This window comes from Drosophila navojoa, chromosome 3, assembly GCF_054131105.1.
Source record: "Drosophila navojoa isolate 15081-1374.11 chromosome 3, UAZ_NAV_1.0, whole genome shotgun sequence".
Classification (NCBI taxonomy): domain Eukaryota; kingdom Metazoa; phylum Arthropoda; class Insecta; order Diptera; family Drosophilidae; genus Drosophila; species Drosophila navojoa.
Genome location: NC_142891.1, coordinates 14,463,529 through 14,477,096, shown reverse-complemented (window position 1 = coordinate 14,477,096; position 13,568 = coordinate 14,463,529). Strand labels below are relative to the sequence as shown.

At 38.2% G+C, this 13,568-nt stretch overlaps 6 protein-coding genes across 6 annotated transcripts; 2 read left to right on the top strand and 4 right to left on the bottom strand.

Annotated features, from left to right (window-relative positions):
• Nucleotides 1-261: 261 nt before the first annotated feature.
• LOC108658453 (uncharacterized) lies at nt 262-1,586 on the bottom strand. Its single transcript, XM_030385452.2, has 5 exons — nt 1,439-1,586; nt 1,291-1,336; nt 946-1,225; nt 642-877; nt 262-578 (listed from the first exon to the last, which is right to left on the bottom strand). Exons 2-4 carry the CDS (start codon nt 1,318-1,320, stop codon nt 870-872), a joined length of 318 nt encoding a protein of 105 aa, XP_030241312.1. The 5' UTR covers nt 1,321-1,336; nt 1,439-1,586; the 3' UTR covers nt 262-578; nt 642-869.
• A 754-nt stretch (nt 1,587-2,340) lies between these two features.
• On the top strand, nt 2,341-3,468 carry LOC115563068 (uncharacterized). The gene is made up of 3 exons (XM_030385451.2): nt 2,341-2,625; nt 2,689-2,849; nt 2,915-3,468. The coding sequence occupies exons 1-3, from the start codon at nt 2,367-2,369 to the stop codon at nt 3,362-3,364; spliced, it is 870 nt and encodes a 289-aa protein (XP_030241311.1). The 5' UTR covers nt 2,341-2,366; the 3' UTR covers nt 3,365-3,468.
• Nucleotides 3,469-4,460: 992 nt separating this feature from the next.
• Nucleotides 4,461-4,963, bottom strand: LOC108658619 (uncharacterized). Its single transcript, XM_018111276.3, has 2 exons — nt 4,584-4,963; nt 4,461-4,471 (listed from the first exon to the last, which is right to left on the bottom strand). The coding sequence occupies exons 1-2, from the start codon at nt 4,801-4,803 to the stop codon at nt 4,461-4,463; spliced, it is 231 nt and encodes a 76-aa protein (XP_017966765.1). The 5' UTR covers nt 4,804-4,963.
• Nucleotides 4,964-6,276: 1,313 nt separating this feature from the next.
• LOC115563069 (uncharacterized) lies at nt 6,277-7,160 on the bottom strand. The gene is made up of 3 exons (XM_030385453.2): nt 6,958-7,160; nt 6,649-6,872; nt 6,277-6,583 (listed from the first exon to the last, which is right to left on the bottom strand). Exons 1-2 carry the CDS (start codon nt 7,022-7,024, stop codon nt 6,760-6,762), a joined length of 180 nt encoding a protein of 59 aa, XP_030241313.1. The 5' UTR covers nt 7,025-7,160; the 3' UTR covers nt 6,277-6,583; nt 6,649-6,759.
• A 489-nt stretch (nt 7,161-7,649) lies between these two features.
• On the top strand, nt 7,650-9,047 carry Daao2 (D-amino acid oxidase 2). Its single transcript, XM_018098783.3, has 4 exons — nt 7,650-7,902; nt 7,968-8,180; nt 8,237-8,533; nt 8,592-9,047. The coding sequence occupies exons 1-4, from the start codon at nt 7,700-7,702 to the stop codon at nt 8,902-8,904; spliced, it is 1,026 nt and encodes a 341-aa protein (XP_017954272.1). The 5' UTR covers nt 7,650-7,699; the 3' UTR covers nt 8,905-9,047.
• Nucleotides 9,048-9,612: 565 nt separating this feature from the next.
• On the bottom strand, nt 9,613-10,685 carry LOC115563036 (uncharacterized). The gene is made up of 3 exons (XM_030385390.2): nt 10,504-10,685; nt 10,222-10,446; nt 9,613-10,154 (listed from the first exon to the last, which is right to left on the bottom strand). The coding sequence occupies exons 1-3, from the start codon at nt 10,581-10,583 to the stop codon at nt 9,650-9,652; spliced, it is 810 nt and encodes a 269-aa protein (XP_030241250.1). The 5' UTR covers nt 10,584-10,685; the 3' UTR covers nt 9,613-9,649.
• Between the last annotated feature and the right edge of the window lie 2,883 nt (nt 10,686-13,568).

The following is a 13,568-nucleotide window of genomic DNA, read 5'->3' as shown; positions in this document are numbered from 1 at the left end:
CTATGTGCACAATTATGTTGTTAAATATTGTAAGATATTTTGTTTAATTATTAAAGTCAATTTATATAAAATATGTCCATATGGATGGCATATTATATAAAATATATCCATATGTATTTCATTAATAGGAAAACATCTCATAAATTTAATACTGATTCTGAGATATTGGCAATTTTAGTATATTCCGTATATTTTTCTGGCTAGTATTTTGAATGTTGTAAGATTACAGCCACACCCCCAAACGTAAAAGAAAATAGAAAATTTATATTTTGTTTAGTTTTCATTTATAAAATATTTGAGGGATCTTTATTCACCGTAATGACGAAAGTCTCCGGTTAATTTAGTTTTTGCCATGGAATTGTTATATAATAAAATTGGAGCATTAGAGTATTAAATTTAGAGTCAGAAATATATCCAATAACGGCGTTTGAGCAATAGATATGGAATTTTGAAATCGAATTGTTACTTTTTTTTCGAATCTTTCTTTATTGTGGAATCTCTTTGACCATTAGAATTTGTTATACAATTAACATCATATTAATCGTAGCTTTTTCACAAGTAATTTTGGTTGCGCAAATCTAAAGCAATGTTAATAATTATAATTAAGGCAGTTGTCAACTATCGGGGCGGGGAATACTTACTTGGGTGTAGACCATGCGTACAGTGAGCGGAAAAAATATTCAACTAAGCCGAACTATTTCAAATGCATTAAAAAAAAAAAAAAAAAATAAGACTCGGGGCAGACGGAAAAAACCATAGAGTGCACCAAATGTGCGGACCTTCCATTTGTGTGATATATCAGTGAGCTTTAAACAGTGCACAGCAGGAGCTGGCTGCATCGAAAATCCAGGTTGGGAATCGCGCTGAGGTTAACAGCCTGGAGATGGGAGCATTAAGTGATAAGTACGGAGTCTTGGAAAATATCTATGTGGGGGGGCAACTGACCTGAACATCCGCCACATGCACGCGGCAGTCCACCGCCTCCTGCGCAAGTTGCCGCTGTGGCTGCACATCTCATGCGCTTATTATTGACCCCCATTGTCATGTTGGCGAACCGTAATGGGAACGACGCCGGACCACATGTGGGGAATGGGAAGCACATGCAGGGTGGACGCCCTTGACACGCAGCTCTCGGACACTTGTCCTGCAGGCCATTTCGCTTCACGCAATCACACGATGTGTATAAGATGCTGCAGCGTAGCTCACGACTGCGACAGCCCCTGGGCTACAGAGTGGAGGGAGAGAGTCGGGCTATTGGGGTCATCCCAACTATATCAGAGTATGGCTTACCTCAAAAGGTCCGCAGCAAGGACTACACATTCTAAATTTATATTTTCTACATAATAAAAGAATTTTATTTATTTAATTTTTTTTTTTTTTCAAATATAAGGAAATTAGTTTATATGATTTTACATATTATACGAATTTTTTCACTTACTTAGCTTAATCTAAAAGGGAAAACCAAAATTTTGAATTTTAAAAAATTTTGATGTTGGCCGAAAGAAAGGTTCGAAATACGGAGAACTGTTGGTGAGAAGGCCCTCTAGCCTTATGCCATAAATCTGAGATCTCACCTGGAGGTAGACCTTAAGGCCTACTATATATGTACCTACATTTTTTGATGGCATACTTTGTTTTGGTTTTATAATTTTTTATGTTTATTTGATATAGGTGAAGTATTGTATCGTTTATCACAAAAATCTGAGTGAAATATATTAAAATTGAAATTAAAATATAATTAATAATAATAAAAAAAAAAAAACAAACAAAAACAAAATAGTTACATATTTATTATTGTAAACATATATAGATCACTTTTAATAGATATAAAAGTATGTAAATAAATATGTATGTATGTCCTCCATAAAATGCGGTTAAGGCCAACCGCATTATTCATATCATTACCTAACGTGTGACCATGCGTGAGTACGCTATAAATACTAAAATATGAGCAACAGACCCTAGAAAAAATCATTCCTCTCTTTTGTAATTAAAATAATAATTTCAAAGGGCAAATAGCTGCAAGATAAGAACAAATACAGCGAGAGTGGAAAACATTAAATGTTTAATGTCTATTACTATGTATAAACACAGTTAAGTAACATAATTATAGGATAAGAACATTTAATGCAAAAATACTTCAATTTGTATTGGATGGTCATTAAAATACATTTATTATATTTAATTTATTTTACTCAATATATAAGTTATATTAATTGGCTTAAATAATCATAATATATTTTTTTCTAATACAAAAATATGGAGAATTGTTCAAATCTGCCCAAGTGTGACCATGCCAGCCAACGCAATAAATACCAAAGCAATTACAGCTGGCCTTCGCGTTCTTCTTTTTGCTTATTGTAATTATGGAGACGCTGAACACCAACCAATTTTGTGTACAACAAACGGAACAGAGAATAATTAGCGAAGAAATCGGATCAAAAATGGAGTCGTTGTTTACCGATGAAATGACAGATTTTATTATTGATAGTGTCCGAGCTGCTGAGTATCTGTGGAATCCAGCGAATCCACTCTACAAATTGAGGCACCTGAAAAACGATTTCTGGCAAAAGTTGACAGACGACATAAACATTAAATTCAGCCCAGCTGTTCATGTTGTGCAAAGCAAGTATATTGACATAATTGTAATGAAATTAAGTTTAATTAATTGTATTTTCTTTCTTGCAGCTGACGTGTGCAGAAAATGGAACAACCTGAAATCGTACTACAAGTATATGCATCAGAAGAGCTCATTACTTGATTGGAAAAACAAATCCAAAATGGAATTCATATTGCAATGGCCCAATTCCAAGCGATCTCTGAACAACTCTGTGAAGGGCAACATTGGTGTAAGTGAGCGACAGCTTATATACACTATGAACTTTAAATCGAAATCTGGGTTTGCTTTTTGTAGAAATTGGAGATGGCGGATGAGAGCAGCTTTCATACAGAGGACTCCTTCAATGCACACGACATTCAAAGCCCGCAAGTTGTCATAGAGAAGGAAGAGGAGGAATTTGAACCATCGGCATTAGTGAATACGGCTTTAAAGAGTTCTCCGGATACGACATTTCCTGCTAGTGACTCGGAACCATCGCCAGTCCCCAAGAAGAGACGAGCCCTAAATGAAAGTGGACTGGCGATAACCAACGTCAATAGCATTGCATCTAACACAGAGCAAAGCAGTTCGGAACCCAATGAATTGTTTCATTATGGCAATTTCATTGTGCAAAGCATTAGGCGCTTGGATCGGGATCTTCAGATACAGGCGAAAAAGATTTTGACTAATGTCATTTTAGATTTGGAAACAGAACAAGTTACAAGGGACAAGCTTCAAGGAGCACGACCGGCAAATAGTTTTTAATGTAGCAACACACTTCATATAGGTTAAATACTTCTGCAAATATTATTTTTAGTTTTAATGAGGCATACCATTATTGTACAGAATTAAAAATCAGTTATAAGCAACTATCCACTTTATATTCTTAAAAGAACTATGTTATATATGTATATGTAAACATATATATATATGTATACATATATATAATTGTCGTATCCCTTAAATATGTAACTATTCGGTTAGAATTATTGAGGTTTTGTCCCCATTTAATAGAAATAAAGATTGTTGTTTGTGAACTGTTTTTTTTACTGCTAATGTATACATCATTTATTATCAGTCTCCACCTAAAGTTTCATAAGCTGAAAAAAAATTTTTTCCATGGTAATGCATTAATTGATTACACCATTAGTCATTAATCATTAGTCACTCGACATTAATGATGTTTTCGAGTGCGACCAGATGTTAGAATCAAAATAAAACGAAAATACTGAACTGGCAGGCAAAATACTCAAAATATTTCGTGCGGTTGATTGTCAAGCTATCGATAACCAAACATTTCAGCCTTTCAAATTTCAACCGTATTTCGTTTTTAAATGAATTATTAGATTAAACGAATATCAACAGGAAGGTCGGTTCTAAACCCCAGCACCTTCATATTAAAAAACACATTTTCAAGGGTCCAAAATATAATTTGCCAAAGTTCCGAAAATCTAATTATGAATACTTCAAATTTATAATTTCACAATTTAAAATTCAATGAAGAGCTTTGTTTGCTGTGATTGCTTTCGTCAAATTTCTGCCATTTCTTCTTTGTAACCTCACCGAGTCTCGAGCCACGATGTATAGAAGTCTGACATAGTGTGTACCATACATTTTGTGGTAATGAAATTCTGTTCGAGGCGCACATGTACAAACTCAGTCCTCTTTGAATAGTTCAGTCTTGTTGGATCTGTTGATAAGTATACTTTCTATTCCATACTCAACTTGCTTCCAATGTTTTTAAAACCAAGAGTTTCACAAATACAGCTATCTCGCCCATTTTTCCTGTTTAAATATAGATAAACAGCACCCACACTGTTCCAACGTTTCCCTCACCACGCTCGGCCCCGAAGTCGATTTATCAAAATCCACCTGAAGGACACAGGGAAAGTAGGTTTTAATTTTGCAGAGTGATGTAGCAGCGAGCTTTGCATGAAGCACATCAGACACAGGGTGAACGATTACCGAAAGAGGACCAACTTACATGGATAGGTAGGTGGTGTATTCCAACAATTCCAGACACGTGGGTCGGGAATACCACCTTCGGGCAACGGCGGACAGCAAACGCCTGGCGCAGGCGAGCATGGGATTGGCGAAGGTGCCCCGCACGGCGGGCTGTGAGGGCCGCAGCATGGCCAATGATTACAGGGGCCGCATGGACCGCAACCTCCGCAAGGACCACAACCTCCGCATGGGCCACACATTTTTCTGAAACTTGGTTTTATAGATGTTCACGAAAAGAAAAATAAAATTTTATTTTCTAAATTTTCACAAATAAAATTTTATTTTATTTTTGATTTTGTTGAATTTAGAAGCTAGTCGAAGTGTTGTGATCAAACGAAAGAGAACTAATGACTATTTTGAGGAAGTCTCAGAGCCTAGTCCCTTAAAATAACTAGAATGTAAATTCATGGAATACTTGATGCCTCAAGAACTGTGTAGGATCTCGGGCTCGAGCATTTTCATTTTCATTTAGTCTAAAAACTAAACGCCATCATCTAGTAAAATGCATTTCATTTTTCATTTTCATTTAGTCTAAAAACTAAACGCCATCATCTAGTAAAATGCAGCTAAATCATTTTAACACTTTATAAATCGGAGTTATACACGAGTATGTGTTCCAAATTTCAGTCTCTAGCTTCAATAGCGGCGAAATGAACTGCGTTCATACGGACAGACGGACGGACATTGCACAAAACCAGTATACTAATTCACTTCGTGAATGAGTATAAAAATAGAAGAGTCATCATCAGTTAAAATTTATTTTTATCATTTTTAGAACATCCATAGTAAATAAATATATTGGAGGTGCTCTCATTTCGGAAGAGGAGGGCAACCGTTAGGAAAGCAAATATCTGAAATTCAAGTAAGAAATCTTTAGTAGAGTTATTTATAAATGCAGAAAAATTAAAGTATTATTGTAAAAAAAAAAAAGAGAAATATAAGTGCTCAGCTACGAGATCGCCTGCACTCTTAGGGAAACTGATATTTCAATAATTCTTTGCTTATTTTTATTCGCCTAATCACAATTTCAGAGCAATGGAGTATCTGGGATCAGTATCCAAAGTATAACAAATTCGAAACTCTATAAAATACAAATGGAGACATCATTGCAATACGGGTTTTAATCGGGAATAGTGTTCGATTTTTGAAAGAGTGCTCGACCTGAGCTTAATATACACGCGCCTACCTAAGAAAAGTTTCAATAGCGAACGGAAAGGTGGGCAGACATTGGATAAAATGCAATTCACTTTTGCCAATGAGTAAAAACAAAATGAATTACCTGCGACATTAATAGCTCCCAAGACCAACGAAAGCAAAGCAACAAATTTCATATTAAGGCTCCACTGAAACAAATGAATGACTGGGGCTATAGACCAACCGCTTTATACCATATCAGGTGCCGCAAAAAATTTTTAATTTAATTAGTATAGGGAAAACAATTAAGATGTGTTCTAGCGAGGCCGTATTAGACAATTCGTTCGAGCTTCAACGGAACGACTCCCAGAGATATAGCCACAGAGAGACCTATTTTAGGCAACCTTGGGAGTGTGTGAAATGTAATTAACTGCAACCCTTGAGATTAGACACGTAGAAAATGATTTTGAGGTCTTTTACTTAACTGCAAGCGTAAAACATATCGCCCGATCGATAAGGAAAAGAAGAGTAAACAAACATTTTGTAGATTCCGAATTTTTATTCATAAAAGTTCCAAAATGTTTATGAAAATGAAGATTTTGAATTTAACAATTTAAAATGAGCTTGACATTCTGCTTTCGATCAGGTTGCATTCAGGTTGAATTCGAGTCAAGTGTCTCGGTTGATAAAGGTTTGACTTGTGGTATTGCCTGATATTCGAACCGTCCCAATAGTTCACGTTCAAGCTCAAAAGCCTCCAGCCATCCTTTCAGGTCCAACTTGCTTCCAAATTGACGTGCTTCACACGTTTACAAATACTATTAATCGAAGCTGACTTCAGCTGGGCTTGAATAGACAGAACAGGTCAGATGAGACAGGATCAGAACAGATAAGATACTTTTGCCACTTACGATAATTCCTCTTATTTTTCGACAGTAAGAATAGGATAAGTAGTGGAGTAGGTGTTTAGCTCTTAGATTTTCCTTAAAGGAGACTCCGTACGAATGCAAAGCTTAAGGCCCCTAGCAGCAGCACTTGGGTGGGGTGTTGTAGCAATGAGCTTTGCATGGTGCACACCACACACAGGGCATATGCTCCTCTGATCTCTTCAAGTAGCGCGTGGGGCAGCCGCAGCCTTAAAAAGAAAGTTTTCATTACGATCTATGCCCAAATGCTCTTCAGCCCTGTTGAAGCGACGAAAAAAAAAAAAAAAAACTCACAGGGTCCGCAACCACCGCATGGGCCACAGCCTCCGCATGGGCCACTACCGCAACCGCCTCCGCACATTTTGAAATTGACTTGAATTGCGATAAAAATTTAAAGGAAAATATAAATTTTGTTTTAATTTAGAAGCGAGTTGATGCAAAGGCTCGAAAGGCTCGGAGAAAACTAACTGAATGGAACTACATTTCCCAGACTCATTGAAAACGTTTGGAATTCAAGGCCTACTTTACGAACTTTCATTGCCTGCTAATTGTATTTCCATTTTGTGAATGAGTATAAAACAAATGAATTACCTTTTGGTTCTTCAACTAGTCCATTCATTCTATTCATACATTGCTAATATTTTGTTAGACCCTAAACAAATTAGTATCAGGCGGAAGTAGGCGTCGCAGATCCTTTAATTGATATAGCCCTGTTGGACAGACGGACGGAGAGAGGGAAAACCAGAGCTAAGTCGATCGTGAATATGCATATATACTCCTTAGGGACTGCCACGCCTGCTTCTGCCTATTGCATATATTTAAATGGTTTCAGGGCTTAAAAATAACATTTACATTAAATTTTGTTTCAAATATAACTGCCGCGTTGTAAAGTCAGGGCGGAAGAGGCGGTTTCATGAGCCGTAGAGTAGAGCTCATTACAATTGATTATTTTGAGTGGAAATATTTCGCTGATAAGAGGCACTTCACTGAGCCGCAGAAGTTTAGTATTGCTTGGGTAGTCTGCGTAGACGGAATCATGCTGAGAGTAGCTGTTATCGGGGCGGGTGTGAACGGTGTTGCGAGTGCCATCAAAATATTGGAGCACTATCAGGATGAGAAGAAGCTAAATGTGCAGGTGACCATATTGTCGGAGCAATTCACGCCCCATACGACGGGCGACGGCTCGGCGGGTCTGTGGGGTCCCTTTCTGTTGGGCGGCACAGATGAGTCTAAAGTTCAGTAGGTGTTACAAAATGCACATATATATTACGTGGGTACATCCATTCAAAGAGTTTCTTCAATAGCAAATGGTCAAGGGATATGCATCTATTCCTGGAGCAGATTTGGCTAAGCGAGGATGCGGGCGAGGCAGGTGTTTGTCTGGTGCCCTGCGTGCGCCTCAGCTCAGATCCGAGTGTGATCGTTGGCGATTTCTGGCGTGATATTGTCTATGGAGCTGTGGAACTAACAGCTGAACAACTGGAAGTCTACAACAAGGGCAGAGATGTCAAATTCACGTAAGTGTTAGCCCACTCATATCGACCATTTCGCAAGTCTAACGTTCGAAGTGCAGTTGCGGCATGTCCTTTGTGACTTACACGTCAGAGCCCATCAAGCTGCTGCCTTACCTGATGAAACGCTTTGTGCGCCGAGGCGGTCAAGTTGAGCAGCGAAAAATCACAGATCTCGAGAGTTTTGTCAGAGAATCCTCCTACGATGTGATCGTCAACTGCACCGGCCTTGGCTCCAGGCAGCTGCTGAACGACGATGACGTCTATTCGGTACGTGGCCAAGTTAGCCGCGTGAGGGCCAATTGGGTGTTCACCGCGATCCTTGATGAAAGCGATGATGGCAACTACATCATACCAAAGTAAGTTAGATGCCCTAACGATATATATAGCATTCAGTTGATATCGCATTTCGAGCAGCACCGAGTCTGTGGTGCTTGGTGGCACTCACCAGGAGCGGGACTACAATACCAATGTCTGTGCGAAGGATAAGCGTTTCATTATCGACGGCTGTCGCAGCCTGCTGCCAGGCCTCAAGCACTCGGAGCACTTGTTCGATTGGGTTGGCCTGCGACCGGGTCGCGTCCAGCTGCGCCTGGAGGCGGAACGTCGTGGCAACAAGCTGCTCATACACAACTACGGACACGGCGGCAGTGGAGTCACCCTCTGCTGGGGCTGTGCCGACGATGTCCTTAACCTCTTGCTAGCTGCCAAAGTCAAAGCGAAGCTGTAAAGATCGCAGAAAGCTGTAAAGAAAAGCAGAAATCAAGTAGTTGTTGCCATAATAAAAACAACTTGGGCATGAGACTCTTATAGACTCTTACACAATATAAACATTTTCATAAATACACAATAAACTCGTGCTTATCAAGCCTATTATCACCGGTGCGATCGCCGATGCTTTCTGTTTACTGTGAATCTTTGATACGAACTAAAATAGCAATCGAATCCGTTAGTTTTTATAAATAATGAAATTCTTTTTCTGATATAGTGATTCGATTGCGATGCAGAGATATACAGAGTTTTGAGAGGAATTCGTTTATAGATTGTAATGTTGATCAAAATGCTTTGATTAAATGAGAAAAAAAATTGAAGAGAAGACATTGAAGGAATGAAAAGATCATAAAACGAGAGATAGAGTGAAAAGAATATATGAAAAATAGAGAGCAGGAAAGCTGAAGAGAAGGAAAGAAATTGAATAGAAGAGATTGGACAACAGAAAGAAAACAGAAGGTAAGAAATAGAGACAAGGGAAATAATGTAGAGGAAAGCAGATAAATTAAGTGAAAGAATAAGGAAGGGAAAAAGAGAAAAGAATAAATGAGAATGTAATATATGTTAGCTTGAAGTTATAAGAAAATAAATAAATAAATGAAACCAGAAATAATATTAATACTTTATCTATTATAAATATGGAAGTATGTCCAAAATTCTTATATAAAAAATGACCAGTAATCATCTCGAGGTAGGTAATAGTGTCACGCCTCATTTTGCTTCATTAGCTCTTCCTCTCTTTCCCTTCGCTCTTGAGCCAGAAGCGCCTCGTGGAAGGCCTCGAAGCCAGGCCACTCCAGGTAATTGCGAATCGGAGTCAGAGGCAACATATAGAGCAGAGCATACATCTCGTCGAGGTCGCGCAGACAGTCGAATGGCCGATTATTGTCGACCTTATAAATGGAATAGATGGATCTGCCGATTTCCATATAGTCAGCCAGCTCGGCGGTATACTGATCCTTGGTGGTGAGCGCTATGAAGCAGACACGCGGCATGTGCATGTGCTGAGCGACCATGCCAAACACATCGTAGATGCACATCTGGAAATCTTGATCCTCATACAAGTCGGCTGGGAAGCCAATCTCATGCACCATCAGGCTATCAAAGGTCTCCATCTGTAGGCTCCTCTTGGTGGCGGCCATTAGGTCTCCCTTTAATTCGATAAGACGCTGAAAGAGTCCTTTGCCCACAAAGGCGGGCAGAAATACCCTGTAAAATGATCAATTAGCTAGCTATACATAAATCACACACACTCTCTCTCTCTCTCTCGCTGTACCAGGAATGCCATGCGTCGGTCATCCATTCGAGCAGAGCCACTGCCAGAATCTTCGTTTCCGTTTCGTCGAGCATCATAACCGAGCATTCATTACGCAAGATATGCATACAATAGTCGTGATAGATGGGCTTCATCTCCGTCAGGTCGTGCAGACCCAGACCCTCGAATACGATGCTCTGCAGAAACGAATTCTCCCACATAAACTCGATGGCGAGCTCATAATTCCTGTTCGTAGCCCTGTTGGTTAGTGTGTATTTAGCTGGTCAGCTAGACTCTACTTGCTTGAAGTGAATGTCTGTGATGGGCATGTCGTTCCACGTGTCCCACTTGATATCGTATTGCAACGGACGCACATCCCCCATGTTGTTTCTTACTTCTTACTTGGAATTTAAGTTCAACAGAAAATTTCGCTTAAAGAGAAACAAAATTTACAACTGCAAAGCAACAAACGTTGACATTTCAAATTCAAAATATGCTAAAAAATATTTTTTTCATCATAGCAGAGTTTATTTCATTTTTATAATAATTAGTTTTGAGTTGAGTTTGTTTTACTTTAATTATTATTTATTTATTCACAAATTTCTATATTGAGAAACCTCATTCTTTTATAATTATATAAATTTTATTTGATCTATTTATGTATCTCCCTGTCTATCAGTTCATTTCTGGCCGCGCTTCTCTTTAATTTTAAACTTTTGATTGTGTTTTAAAGACAAGGTGAATTAGCAGCGAAATTAAAGGCAATTATTCAGCGGAATGCAAATATAAATGGGAAAAAAGTGTGTATTTAATTATGGCCATAGACCTTAATCCAGACAACTTTCTGACAGCGGTGCGAACTTTTCGCTGCTTCACATTTTGAATAAATTTGCATTTCACTTCAGCGCGAGTCGAGTAACAGCCGCAGCAGCAGCAGCAGCAGCAGCAATAAAAATAAAAGGAAAACAACAATAATAAAAGGCAATTGAAAACTTTTGCATAAGTCGCAACAAGCTAACTTCATTTAACCGAAGCGGAAGTTCGCTCCACTCAACCCACACGCCACAGCAGAGCCACACAGACACGCAGTGGCTCAAGTCAGGCAAATGGGACTCAAGGAGTTGTCTGGCTTGTCCTGGCAAAGTCCCGGAACGAGACAACAAAATGGAAGTTTAATTTGTTTTTATAGGCGCGATTATCACTGGAAATGGGTATTCCGAGCACTCCAATGGGATCTCTTAAGATTAGACTAGAGAGATCAGCTTCGGGCAGCAGCGGGCATTTCTTTACTGTTTTGATTCATAATTGCAATTTATTTATATTCTATATTTATTTCGAATGATCTATATTTGTTATCAGAAAAATACTATATATTTATTTTATTTTATATATTATATTATCTATAATTATAATATTTTGAAAATAAATTTATTATTATTATATAAAATAACATAAGTGTATACTGAGCTTCTGATATGTATTCGTTATGTTTCATAACATTTTCAGTCTTTAGTCTTACATTTCGGTCTCTTGGATTTCCAGTTAGTTCTCTTTAATCTTTCAGCCCGAAAGTCTACTACAGATCTCTGCAAATGCTTAACATAGTTTGTCGAATGTTAAGGTTAAAATTATTTGATTATTGAAAGATAACAAAAAATATAAGATTTAAATAGAAAAAAGTATCAGGTAAAATATTATCAATATTATTATTATTATTATTATATATATATTTTTTTTTTTGTATTTTTATAATTATAGTATAATATATTTGCATGTAAAATAAAATATATATGATATATTATACATTTCCTTTTAATCTCACTATTATAGAAATGATTTATTATTATTTAAATTTATTCACTTTTCATGCCCTTTTCACACTGTTATTCCTTCACTTTCTCTCATTGAGACTAAATGAAATATTCAGCTGTACTTTTGCCCGCTCTCTGCTAGCCAAGTATCTATCTAGTCTCTTAAATGCTCTTTAATACGCGGATTATTCCGCGTTTAGGAGTGAATAAACAAACAATGAGGCTACTTGTGCTGCTGGAAAGGATAACAAGGGCTGCATAGATGGCTGGCTAAACGGATGGATGGGCTGGGTGGTTGAGTGGTTGGATAAATGGATGTGGTTAATCCGAGTTCCTTTGCCAGTGCACGCTCAAACATTTCAATAACTTGCTTGTTTTGAATTACTTTGGGCCGCTTGCTTTTGTTGAACCCTTTGTTTATTTGTTTGCGACGCGACACACACACGCACACACACACACGCACGCAAATACAGCTGCATACACCTTGCGGCTGGCGGCAAGTGCATCCACTTCCATCCCACATCCCAGTCGGAGGTCCGGGCAGACGAGCTACATGTGCCACGGCCACAATCAAGAAACGTTTTCCGTTTTGCATTTCATTTCGCGTTTTGTATTTCCGCATTTTCGATTTTAAATAAAACCACGTCGAGCTGCAAGTCATGCGTGGGTGGGCGGCTGCCGGTGGGTGGCTGGCCATCTTTTTTGGTGGCATTGGGAATGCGCAGGTGTCGCTGAAAAACAGCCAACGACCGTTAAACGATTTTCGAATGAATTCCAAAACTCGCGATTGTTTCACCAACTGCGGGTTGTTTCGACTGCGATTGGGTTAGGGTTGGGCTTTGCATGTGGCTATGGTGCGGGATTTGTAAGATGGGCCAGGTGAAATGTGGCGCGTGTAAACAATTTGGCGGATTAAATGAGTCCCAAATGAGACGTTTTTATGCCACATCATAAACTGCTGACGCGAGAGCCTCTAATACGTCGTATTATATATATAATTCGCCAACGATATTTACAAAAAAATTCGATTGTGTTTAGAGAGAAAATTATATTATTTTATATTGTAGATTTCTATAAAAACTGAAAAAATAATATAAAAACATACTTATTATTATTATTTCTTTATTTTATTATTATTATTATATTTTGTACATTAAGTTCACTAATAAAATAAGACAAATGAAGTCTGTTCTCGGTTCCCTCTCTCTCTCTCTCTCTCTCTCCCTTTCTCTCTGGCTCCCTCTCTGTTGCATGGCCAAGGCAAATGTCAAATCAAATGAGATAATTCCGCTAAGATATGCTGCTTCAGTCTTAAGTTCAAAATATATTGAATTCCTTAAAAACTCGCAATCTTTCCATCTCTATTTTCTCTACTTTGTCTCTCTCTCTCTCTCTCTCTTTGTGTCATGGCCAAGGCAAGTGTCAAAATTGAATTATTTCTTTTCAATATTCAATTTATCAACAGGCACGAGACGCGTCCGATACGTGTTTGGAATAAGCAGAAATCATCGTACCGCCCTTACAGCCGCTGCCGTGCCCGTCTTCACCCCCCCTTCA